Raw genomic sequence first — 13,461 nt, 5'->3', positions numbered from 1 at the left:
TATATATATATATATATATATATATACACATACATACAGTATATACATACATACATATAAACAAAACAATTTCTAAAGTCAGATCTCATGAAATGTCCAACAATATCTTGCACAGAAAAGCAGCATCACATTTCCTTCAGCAAATGCAAACCATCTAGTTTCTAGAGTACTTTTCACAATGCATTCTGGGGACAGTAGCTATTCTATGGACACTATGACAATGAAAAACTACCAAAAAACACTGTGCGTGACATATGAATAAATGTGACATCCACAAGACATCTACACTGAAGATGCATCTGAATATCTTGCCTGCGTTTGACCACAATGAGAGCAGATCCTGCAGGGAATGGATGTATGGCATATGCTGCTTTTGTCCATATTGGTTTTCATGATTTCTAAATTGAAGGCTGTCAGGAATCAGGAATAACCCGGGAGAAATGCATCGCCATTTCAAATCAAGTACTGACTTGCTTTTGTGCATTCTAGAATAAATCCCATAGAAAGCTACGCTTGGGACCGGCTGGAATAAGAGTATATAGAATGAGATTCTGTGCTACAGTATACTGGATATATATTCAAGTGGTGTGTGTGAGCGACCAAAAAACAGAGTGGGACGCATCTCAAAGAAGACGAGGAGGAACTTTAACCCTTTAACCCTGTCACCCGTCCCCTCTGTGGGACACCTAAGTTTACTTCACATCACAATTAAAAGAACCAAAGACTTAAACTACTTCAGTCTGTGTGCATTGAATTTATTTAATACATGAGTTTCACAATTTGAGTTGAATTACTGAAATAAATGAACTTTTCCACGACATTCTAATTTATTGAGATGCACCTGTATATATCAATTGAAAACTTTAAATCTCAAAATTCATCCTTTGAAACCCATTTTAAAATCAAACATTGCATTACCATGAAAATGGTACATCAATATCATGTTACAAAATGTTTTCGTTCATGAATTATAAAAATGTAAGTTTGGATCGTGCACTTTCACGTCTATGTTCAAAAATGTGAGTGACAGTTAAGGGGTTAAAGCAGTGCAGATTCTGTCCGATTTTTAAAAGAACCAACTTAAGAGTAAAAAAAAATCCACAAACTGTGTCCAAACATCTGAAAATGTTCTGCGCATCCAGTGGAGCATCTAAGAAGAAAGCAATCAATGCATGAGAGCATGGAAGAGTTACATTGGATATTTTTCCTTAACCTGGTAAAGTCTGACATATGAAATGATAGTCAGAAAAAAACTATGCATATGTATTTTGATGAATCATTTTTGATACATCAGGCTTTTATGGCTCATATAGTGAGATATAGTGAGAATATAGAGAAAAAATATATTATTTAGAGGCCCAAACTGAGCAAAATTAGCAAATTTGGTGCAGATGCTGATATTTATATGAACAAAATGTTATGAAATTATGATGCTTGTAATGTAAATCAATGAGATCTTTATAACAGTAGAGCAGATACTGACATAAAATTATATAAATATCAGTCGTCACTCTATATCTCCAATAATCTGTTTTAGTAAGATGAGACTGAAATGATCCAAACATATAATGCAGTGCAATCCAGTGCTGATTGAGAGCTGAAGAAATAACCGTGAGATGTTCTGGAGGCTTGTGAAGATCATTCCTCCGCTGAGGAACAGTGAAAGTAAAGCTTCTGGAAACAAACGCTCCTCAAAAGATCCTGATGATCAGATTTGAGATGCACTGATTTTTCTACAAAATGATTGATGGAGAAAAAAAATGCCTTGACAAAAGGGCACTTTGGGCATCAAGGGGCAGGTGCTCAAGCACTTATTTTAAATTGTAATAATATTTCACCGTTTTACAGTATTTTTGCTCAGATAAACGCAGCCTTGATGAGCAGAAGAGACTACTTTCAAATAATTGCTTTTAAAAAAGCAGATTTCAGTTTACTTTCTTTGGTTTTGGCAAGAGAAAATGATCAATTTCCACACGTCTGCTTTATATAAATCACTTTTCATAGAACTTCAAATAAAAATAACTCTTATATTGTGATGCACACCGTCACTTTGATCCAGAATTACTCACAGAATGATATAAGGCTTTAGTCACGCCACCCACCCCATCTACTGCTGTCTGAAAATGACCTTATCAAGCGACAAAAACTTAGATTTGTTAGATCTGATTTTAAATGCCTTTAAGGTCAATTATCTGCTTATAACGATGATTACTTTTAAGTGTTTGCCATTGTAATTGTGAAATACTGCCACTAATTTGAATTCACTACAAAGGCGGATGAGAGAGCGCCACTGGACGGCTTCAATCAAGATAATAATTAGAAGAAGAATGAAGGTCAACTGCTGTCTGGAGATCAGATCACAGCTGATAATGTGGCACCGCTGCAGGGCTGGAACTCCTCTGAGATCGCCTTTCTCCTCTGTCTTTTGAGGACAGCCGTAATAGTCAATATAGATGCTTTTGCATGTCTGTACCTTATGCAATCCTCATGCATTAGAAAGGGCAAATGTCTGAACAACTGAACGGGCCGTGTGTGTCCTGAGTGCTCAGATAGAACAGTAGTTACCGTATCTCAGCCAGAAATGGTTCAAGCAGCTGGAAGCTGAGCAGACGAGTAAAGCCGAGTGAGCCATAATCATGATTTACTCTTCTAAACAAGAACTACAGCCGAGCAGCGAGCTGAAACAGCATTTGCAACGTTCTCAACTAACAAAAATATGTTCCAAAAATGTTTCTCTAACGTTCCCATTAAGCTATGAGAACATTATTTCTGAATGCTCTCTAAATGCTCAAAACGCTCAGTTCTTTAAATGTGTAAAAATGTTGTGAACGTTAAAAGCAACATTAAGTGGAATGTCACATTTTATTATTTTGCAAACAGCATGGGAATGTTACTTTAGAATTTTCTCAAAACCATCTTAGATTAACTTTCAAATAAATGTCTCCAAAAAATATTCAAATTTAAAAAAAAAAATTTGTACAGGCCAGATAACTTTGAATGAACATTTTATTAACGTTTCTGGAAGAATGTTTGTTAGTTTAACCCTATAAAGCCTACTGTATATTTGATACGAAAGGCCTCCATAAACTTTTGGTCATGCCCAACATTTTTCTAATTTACAGTAGATCTCTATCTTTAAGCCCTTTCAAGCCACAAGCTTTTGAAATCTTGATGTCAAACTCCAGCATTTTTCCAAAAATCCCTGGCGCCTAAAGGGTTAACCGTGGCTTGTGTGCTGCAAACACAAACCAGCTTCATCACTGTGTCTGTCACGCGACTCTGTTCCCCTTTCGGGCTTGAACTGATGGTAAAACTAATGACATTATTTACTGTCTTTACATTTATTTTGAAAGATGAAGCTCGCGATTATGGTAAGAGCGTTACATTTCCGACGAGTGCTTGCGATGTTCAGCCAATCACAATGCACTGGGTCAGCTGGCCAATCAGAGCACAATGCACTTGGTCAGCTGGCCTATCAGAGCAGACTGCGCTTGTCAAAGGAGGGGGCTTTGTAGAAAACGAAGCGTTTGTGAGAGGCGGGGCATAGAGGACCTACAATAATGTACAGTATTTGAAAAATAATGTGTTTTTTGAACATTAAAGCATGTCAACATATTCTGTTACACCAAATACACAAAATAATGATCTTTAAAAAAGCATCATATGACCCCTTTAAAGTTTTTTTTTTTAGATTATTTTACATTTTGTCTAAAGGTTCAATAAACTGTTCCATTAAAAAAAGACTTTTCTGACTATTATTTCATATGTCAGGTTTCTTGCATAATGGTTAACACTCTTGCATAATGACCACCAAACTAACAAGGCAACTGAAATCATGCATGCTTTAGTCAAAAGTTTGAACAGACTTATTTTGAACTTTTTTTCTACATTTATAGAGCCAGCAACGACAAAGTCATGGGTTCAAATCTCAGGAAACACATGTACTGTGTGTACATGTCACTTTATATAAATTCATCTATCAACTATATAAATTATTCAGAGGATATTATTTACTTTACTCAAGTACCATTGAAACCGAATCCCTGTACTTTTACTCAGCTTCATTTCCAAGTCAAAAATTATGCTTTTTATTTCCTACAATTTCATTTAGGCCTCCAAAGTGCAAAGCACAGTTTTTGCAGGTTATCATGATTTCTTTCATCTTTTTGTCCATTAAACTGAGCTTACAAAGCCCATCAAATTACACTCCCGGCTGAACTCATACAGCCAATGACATCCATTTCAGCACATTTAGACACAACTATGGTCACTCGTCCTTGTGAAGAGACGTCTCATCAGTCAGCACAGCACAGTCACTGGCCTAAAGCAAAAGGCTTTAATTAAAAGACGCGGATGACGATGGACTCGAGTGCAACAGCTATAAAATTAACTGAAGTAACTGAACAATTTTAGTAACATGTTTGAGTTTAATTAGAAAGTCTAGTCAATCAATTTCAAAAAGATGCCAAGAAAACATTTACTTTTAAATACTTACGCTAGGATTTTCCAAAGTGTTTTATGCTCACCAAGGCTGCATTTATTGAGTTAAAAACACAGTAAAAGCAGTACTATTGTGAAATATTTTTACCATTTAAAATAACTGTTTTATGTTTGAATATATAGTAAAATGTAATTTATTTCTGTGATCAAAGCTGAATTTTCAGCATCATTACTCCAGTCTTCAGTGTCGCATGATCTTCAGAAATCATTCTAATATGCTGATATTTCTTATTATTAATGTTGAAAATTGTTATTTTTGTATCAATATACAACATACTAATATATATATATATATATATATATATATATAGATTATAGTTTTTGTTAATATTTTGAATTAGACTTTATTTTTTTCTGTTTTCTTTTTAATTTAGTTGAGTTTTAATAATTTATTAATTTATTAACCAAGGTTTAGTAATTTTTTTTATGTGTTTTTGTCATTTTGTAGTTTTTACATATATTTTTATTTGTCTATTTTATCTTGTTTTGGTTTTATTATTTATATTATATTTTATTACGTTTGTTTTTTGTTTTTTTTTTTTTTTTCAGTAGTAATGAAAAATTATAAAAAAATATATAAAATAAAATATAAAATAAAAATCAAATCATTCTAATATGCTGATTTGCTGCATTTCTTAGTTTCAAAGTTGAAAACAGTTCATCATTTTTGTTGAAACCATATTTTTGTTCACAATTCTTTGATTAATAGAAATTAAAAAAGATTCAGTGCATCCTCGCTGAATAAAACTATTAATTTCTTAAAATAATAATAATAATAATAAAATCTTACTGACCCAAACATTTGAACTCAAGTATGTTCTTGGCCACACAGTTTGTCTTTTGAAGCAAAATCGACAGCATCAACTTCAACTCAAGCATAAAATCTCTGTACTTTTTCCCACCCCAGGAAATAAAGGCTTTGTCTTTGAACTCGAACCCTTTGTGTTCGTATGGAAATCCTTGCTGCCCACATAGTGAGGAGAAACCCATCATTCTGTTCACCCGAGGCTTCAGCACGCCAAGTCTTATCAGTAAAGGTCAAAAACACTTTCAGCATGCAACTCAATATTAAATTACAATATTTCATTTGACCAATTCTGCATCAATAACCAACTATTAATAAACCCCGCATCCTTGATTATCTCACACTCCATGCTCCCGGCACCCTCATTTTCTCCAAAAACATTGCAATCATCAAACTCCGCATTATGAAGTAACATTTAGGCGAGGTAAGTTTCCAAATGTGAAATGGAGCTCATTAAAATTCATACCTGTCGTGAATCAAAATGGAAATGAAAAGGCAAGGCTGGGCTCAGTGACAAATATGCGGCGGAAAAGAGCCGTCTTTTTACAGGCTGAGTAAACATATCAGGACAGTATTAATAGAGTGCAGTCGTTTAAGAGCTGAGCATGTATTACGAAGAGAGAGAGAGAGAGATATTAAACACCGCAGTGGCGATTCACAGATAAAGACGACACCCAACAGCTCACATGCAGTTTTACATTAAGGTTGACTAATTGCCCCGGCTGTGACTCTATTACAATCTATCACGTCACGCTGGAAGTAAATCACCGCGGCCCCGGGGACGAATCGCAATAGATTTGTGTTGCAGCGGAGCTGAAAATGGCCAAACGCTGTGCATCAGATTCATTATGTTCATAATGCAATTATTAGTGGTGCTAGATGAAACCTCTAACACTAAGCGTTAACCCATAAAACCTGACATAAGAAATAATGGTCAGAAAATCATTTTTCTATTGAACCATTTGGAAGTTTGCATTGTTTTTTGTTGAGTATCATATTTGATACATCAGCTTTTGTGGGTAATAGAATATGGAGGAAAAAAAAGCTCAATTTTAATCAGAGACTCAAATTCTGATGCTTGTAATGTAAATCAATGAGATCTTTATAACAGTACAACAGATACTGACATAAAATCATAAAATGATAATAAATATCAGTCGTCACTCTATATCTCCCAATAATATGCCATATAGCACAAAAAAAGTTTCTTAGTACTTTTGTCTAAACATTCCTAAATCAAGAGATATTTACTTGTCAGAAAAATGTCATAAAAAGTATTTTTCTGAAAAATGCATCAAAATGCATTTTTTGCTTAAAACGTTAAAAAATATCTGCCAATGGGGTCAGAAAAATATATTGTTTTCCCTTTGAAGTGAGTTTATTTTTTCTTGCCTCATTGACAGATTTTTTTTTTAAGCAAAAACAAACTAAATTGCAATACATTTTTCTTATCTTTCATAAGTAAATGTTCCTTGATTTAAAAATGTTTAGATATTTGCCTTACAGAAATAGTACAAAAATCATTTTTTTCCAGTGCAGTAAGATGACATTTAAATGCTTAGCTTGATGATCCAAACATATAATGCAATGCAATCCAGTGCTGATTGAGAGCTGAAGAAATAACCGTGAGATGTTCTGGAGGCTTGTGAAGATCATTCCTCCGCTGAGGAACAGTGAAAGTAAAGCTTCTGGAAACAAACGCTCCTCAAAAGATCCTGAGGATCAGATTTGAGACTCTAAAACATGATTGATGGAGAATCAAGTAAAGCTGAGCTGCTTCAGTCCAGTAAGTGTTCATCTGGAGATATTACTGCAGTTATTCTGACCTTTACTTGATCAAAATCAGTCAAGATTTGACAGCAGAAAGACACGAGAAGCTCCAGCTGAAGCTGGACGTTTGTACAATTACACTAAAAAGAACTTTTACTGGATAAAAAACTCTAAACTATCAATCAGACGACAGAAGACATGCAGTAGATTGTGTGCGACAGGTTTAACAGCAACATTTTGATCATGTTGATCATTCAGAGGCCTTGCGTATTAAATATGATACAGTAGACTTTACAGGGTTAAACTTTCATGCCTAATTCATCCTGCTGATTCCTCAAATCATGTGTCGTTGCTTTACTAAGTGATCAGACACACCATTTTCTCCCGAATCATATCTGAAAACCAGAAGATCACAGGAGAGTCAGTCAGTAAAAACACAAAACACCCTAGCAACCACATAGCAACTAACTATCCTTGCTAACAACCCTTACTGTTGCAATACTCCCACAACACATCAGCGCATGGCAGCATGTTTTGCACAGACAAACATCACTCTTATTTTCTGAAAAAAAATTGACTTTTTCTTACCAGGATTATGCATCCCAATTATTATACATCCCTGTTAGAAATACAGCTGCAACTACCAGCTAAAAACCTTGAGTCCTGTCCTGCAGAACATGAATAAAAGATTTGTGACTTTTAAGGTTATCACATTCATGTGCCAATCACAGTCTCCGTAGGGCGCATTTAGCAGAGTCTCCAAATCCCAAAGACCAGCACACAATAACTTTCCAGCAGTGTTGGATCTGAATCAAATTTCACAAATATAAATAAGAGCTGGTTAGATTACATGACAGATTTACAAAGCCAATCTGCACAAGTACACATGTAAGACACATAATTTGTTCTGGCAACAGTTATGCAAGTTCATCTGAAACGTACATCTGTTGCAAGATAAATAACCTAATGTAAATGATCTTCATTCATTCTGACACAGAGATGAAATAAATAAATCAAATACACAGTTTATACACAAGACTGCTTGCAGAGTTGCCAAGGCTGCAGCTTTTCCATGGATTTGCACTCATTTTAAATTGTTTTTAGAGCACAAATTGATGATTTGACAAAGCATACTGTTACTTAAATTGCATATTATATACATAAATGACCTTAAAAATATGCATACATAATTATGCATTGACAAACAATACTATTACTTATATTGCATATTAAATAAGTAAATACAAGTAAAAATATGCACACATACTGTATTGCAAGGTTTAACAAAGCATATTATTACTTAAAGTATATTATATAATGTAACATAAGTAGAAATATGCATGCATATTGCAAAGTGTGATGGTTTGACGAAGCATGCTAATACTTATATTGCATATTATATAAGTAAATATAAGTAAAAACATGCATGCATGTTGAATTGCAAGGTTTGATGTTTGACAATGCATACTATTAATTATGCTGCATATTATATAAGTAAAAATATGCATGCACTTTGCAAGGTTTGATGGTTTGTCATTACATTGCAGGTTTTATAAGTAAATATAAGTAAAAAATATGCATACAAATTGCAAGGGTTGATGGTTTGTCATTACATTGCAGGTTTTATAAGTAAATATAAGTAAAAAATATGCATACAAATTGCAAGGGTTGATGGTTTGTCATTACATTGCAGGTTTTATAAGTAAATATAAGTAAAAAATATGCATACAAATTGCAAGGGTTGATGGTTTGTCATTACATTGCAGGTTTTATAAGTAAATATAAGTACAAAAAATATGCATGCATGCTGTACTGCGAGGTTTGATAAAGCATACTTTACTTACATTGACTTATATAACATGCAATAGGAGTACAAATATGCATACATATTGCAAGGTTTGACATTATAAATATAAGTAAAAATGTGCATACAAATTGCAAGGTTTAATGGCTTGACATAAGCAATACTATTACTTATATGACATATTTGATAAATAAGTAAAAATATGCATACATGTTGCAAAGTTTGATGGTTTGACATTATATCGCATATCATGCATTTCATATCATATTGCATATATTGCATATAAACAAATAAAAATTAGCATATATTTTGCAAAGATTGGTGGTTTGACAAAGCATACTATTACTTATACCACATATAATAAGTCAAATAAAAGTAAAAAATATGCATACATGAGTGTGTTTTAGTATTTTGGAGTATTTTTACATACAATCTTTGTTTGAAATAATTACACTTACATAATTTCTATTCTATGGGCATGTGAATCTGCAGGAAAATGAAAAAGCAGCACAGTACTGTATGCATTTGCATCATAAGCAACCCTCTACTGCTCCCTAAATATTACAAGGCATCATAGAAATGGTGATGATGTCGGGTTTTGTTTTCTCACTATGAACTTGAGTTTTTTTTTTTTTTTTTACTTTGAACAATTTAATAATGCTATCTAGCTCTTCAAAAGAAAGAAAGCTGAAATGCATAATAAGGACTCTTAAATCTGTGCTTTGTAAGTGGTATAGCTTGAGTTTTGGCTAAGTCTTTGTCATGCAGACCTGGCAACCCTCATCATTCACTCAACTAAGCAGGGTGTACACCCAGAACTAAGCGGGTTTATCACACGACCACAGTTCATCTAAAAAAGATCAGCAAAAAATCAGATCAAAGGTGAAGCCTCCAAATCATATCTGCACAAGCGAAATGAGAATAACTGCTATATGCGGTGTTTCTCAATGAAATGACAACACTCTGCTCTCTTAATCTGAGGAGGTATCAATAGAAAGATTTCAGTAACTGGATGCAGCTCAGGAACAAATTTATGAGGAAAAAATGAAAACTCATTATTGATTTCTGCTCTTACAGACATCCAATCTCTTGATGGTTTCCCAGTGGTTCTGTTTTTGGGCAAAAACTGTAAGTTCTTTTCAAATCCAAAAGCAGTGAGCCAGCATTTATCGATACCTCGGGAAACCCTTCAAACCCTCCAACCTGATAAAGACATACTGCAGTGTCACTGGCAAGACTCCATTTTTAAGAAAAACCACAAAAGGGCACTAGAAATAGGACAGAATGCGTTAAAACAAATAAAGCAAGTGAGCAGCAATCTCTAACAGCAGTTTCAATGCATTGACTGAGAAATCTTTTGAGAGGACATCTCCAAACACCTCAAGAATAGTGCGAATGAAGCTACTCCACACTGTCACACATCATTATCTCCACAAAGAGGAATACAGCAAATGAGAACAATAGCACAAAAAACTCATTTTGCATTGAGATTACACAGTCACCTCAAATCTACTAGGATTTGTTCTGTCAGTTACGCAACATTTCCTGCATGGTTTTATTGTTGTTTTCTTAATCAACAATGCTGTGGCAAAAAAAAAAAAAAGTATATCCCATTTATTTTACATTAATAGCTCATTATCTGACCTCATTTACATTAAAAAAAACGAATTATTATACACTGGCATGGACTGACTTTGCACCTTATTTTAAGTGCAAAAATGTCAATATATTCCATAAATATACTGTATAAACCAAAAATGCCAAAAGCCTAAATATACTGTCAACTCAAGTGCTCAGAAATGTCAAGTGTGTCATTCACATACAAAATAATTGGCTGACTTCATATCTGCAAAGCACCTTTTTAAAATGCATACAGTATATGACCAAAAAAAAAGTTAACTCAAAAGATAATAATAAAACCTAGCTGCCTAAAAAATAACCTAAAATAAAAAAATAGGTGCAAATAGCTAGTTATCCTTTCAAATCATGTCAATAATTAGTCACTTTTTTTTATGTGCAATGCAACTGAGTATATTATATTTCACCATATAAGATCTGTAACTACAAATGTCATTCCCAAACATCTTTTCCAATGCACAAAATGAGAAAAAGTGCACACAAAAGACAATAAAACAGCATATAACTGACTCATATACAATAATTCTGCAATAAAGCTTTTAACTAGGAACATTTGAATAAATATTGAGTATAATTTTTTCTATATAATTCATACAAATTAGCCACCAGTTCCCCAAAACGTGGCACCTCGGTGATCTCATCCATAACAAAGTTAGTTCAGCAATTTACTCTAGTAATCTAAACACTGCATTTATACGACATTTCCCCTGTCTATACACTAGCCGACTGTGTTTTGCGCCTGTTGTGATCCGTCAGCGCGTGAAGTTGAGTTGGATCTGCTCGTCTTACCCATGTTGGCACCAGGAGGCTGGCGGGTCTCTCTAGCAGATCAGGCTGATGTTTGGCGGCTGCGTTCATCTCCCATGCAGCCTCTGGTTCGGTGCACTGAAGTCACACACACTTGGATCTGTCATTTATATCCAGTGATGGCCGGGCATCGTGCTCAGCCTGTTGGGAAGGACGCGGCTCCAGGGTCCAGCATCCAAATGAACCTTCAGGAGACCAGCGGCTCTTTGCGAATCTGTGCGGTGTTTAAAGGCGCATCCGCGCAGAGCTGAAGCAGTGAGAGTGCTGTGGTTATTCCTGCGAGTTGGAAAGAGACGCGTCGCGCTCGAGGATCGGAGCGCAAATGTTGAGCGCGTTTCCTCCTGCTGCCTCAGTTATGATGAGCCCTTCAGCTCGAGCTCATTTAACCCATCACTGACTGAACTCTACACACTTAACTAGGGCTGGGCGATATGTCGAGATATTCACGGCATGTTTATGATGCAAAGCAGCATCGTGATGATTGCGTTTGCATTTTGCAATGCTATTTTAATTCAGTCAAGTTTCCAAAACACCGCGTCATTGGTCTGGTTTCTTCAGTGCAATGCTCCCCTTTCATGGTGTTTTAACAGCATCTCATTTAAACTTGATTTGAGTAGCGAAATTTGGGTTGGTAAGTTTGATTCATTTCTGCAAATGAATTCAAACTTCAATGAATCGGTTCGAAATTCACTCAAGATTCGAGTCGTTTCGCCATAGCTGAAAGTGATTCCATGTCAAAATATCTTCGTAGCACATAAAATGTACTTTTGTGCATTGGCTTTTGGTTGAAATATGAAGCAAATAACTGCATTTTGGTGATATTGAAATATATAACTGTTTATTTATTTAATATCAACAACGTTACTTAGACATCATAGAGCAGGGTTAGTTAACTAAAAGTAGAACAACAAAACAAGTCAACACTTCATAAACACTTCAACTTATTTCAGCTAGATGCCAAGGCAACATTTCTCGTTTTATTTCTTGATGTACTGAAATAACAAACTAAAAATTAATTTAAAAACTATATAGACTATACAAAAACTGAGAAAAATGACAAAAACACACAACAAAATTACTAAATCATTAACTAAAATTAAATTGAAAACAAAATATAAAAAGGAATTCAAAACACCAAAAAAACTGTCAGTGACACTAAAATAACCCTGCCATAGAGCTGTCTTTTCATGTTTACATATGTAAATAACCTAATATCAATGCATTAATTTTGGCTATTGCAAATACAGCATACATAAAAAAAAAAAAATCTATGCGATGTAATGTGCCTGCATTAATTTAATGACTAACACATGTTTGATATATGCTATATAACTGAAAACTAGCACATGAAAAAGCACATGAAACAAATGCAAAACTGTAGTCATGTAACATGTATCTTGAGTGCATATTCATTCATCTTTGTATAGTAATCGGCCTAAACATTAACTCTCTTATAAAGCCATAGCATTTCTACTTTCTCTTAATACTAGTATTGATTTCTTGCATGCAATTGTGAAATGCACGGAGAACCAGACTCACTGCCAGAGACATGTTTAAGAGACTTCCCTTTCAATTTCAATGTTCACTGGCCAAAATAATGTGCCATTGACCTAATTATTGTTTGCACTGTACTTTTAAAGTCAGCAGCCTCAGGTTCAGCCCGATTACTAGAAATTAGTAATTAAGCACTACAGTTTAATGCAGAGTGCCAATAAAAAGGAAATTAACAGCACAGCTTTAGTGCTCAAATTATTGGAGCATCTTTAAGCTCTTCGAGCTCAATATTAATTTGTGTAGCGCTCATTTGTGATTTCTTGTTAGTAATTCCAGAACGGACGACTCCTTTCGACAAAATGCTTTGCTCTTCTTATTGGCCTGATTTGTAGAGAAACAGTTCAGAAATTAAATAAAGATATATAATAGAATTATCAACAAACAACAATAGGTTACGTGCCAAGAGACGATAACGTTCTTTAAAGTCAATGTTTTTATTTAGTGTTATAGATGTGTGAACTTCATTCTTCATTCTCTTAATTCAACAATAGTTCTTCATTCATAGAATTAGAACTATTATTAAAGCAACTGTATGTACGTTTTTTTTTTACCTTTAAATATCAGTTTCAAAATCATTACACTA

The 13,461-nt window shown here is 34.3% G+C and overlaps 1 protein-coding gene across 1 annotated transcript in view; it reads right to left on the bottom strand.

The window, feature by feature from the left end:
• The window catches only part of LOC107678740 (gamma-2-syntrophin-like), a 65,975-nt gene extending 54,299 nt beyond the window's left edge, over positions 1-11,676 (bottom strand). Inside the window, exon 1 of the mRNA XM_016474118.1 lies at positions 11,307-11,676. Within this exon, the coding sequence (XP_016329604.1) occupies positions 11,307-11,375 (69 nt within the window). The 5' untranslated portion in view covers positions 11,376-11,676. The remainder of the gene's footprint in view (positions 1-11,306) is intronic.
• Positions 11,677-13,461: the final 1,785 nt, after the last annotated feature.

This window comes from Sinocyclocheilus anshuiensis, unplaced genomic scaffold (assembly GCF_001515605.1).
Source record: "Sinocyclocheilus anshuiensis isolate Anshui unplaced genomic scaffold, SAMN03320099.WGS_v1.1 scaffold208, whole genome shotgun sequence".
NCBI lineage: Eukaryota > Metazoa > Chordata > Actinopteri > Cypriniformes > Cyprinidae > Sinocyclocheilus > Sinocyclocheilus anshuiensis.
Note: the sequence above shows the minus strand (reverse complement) of the source record. Positions and strands in the feature narration are given on the sequence as shown.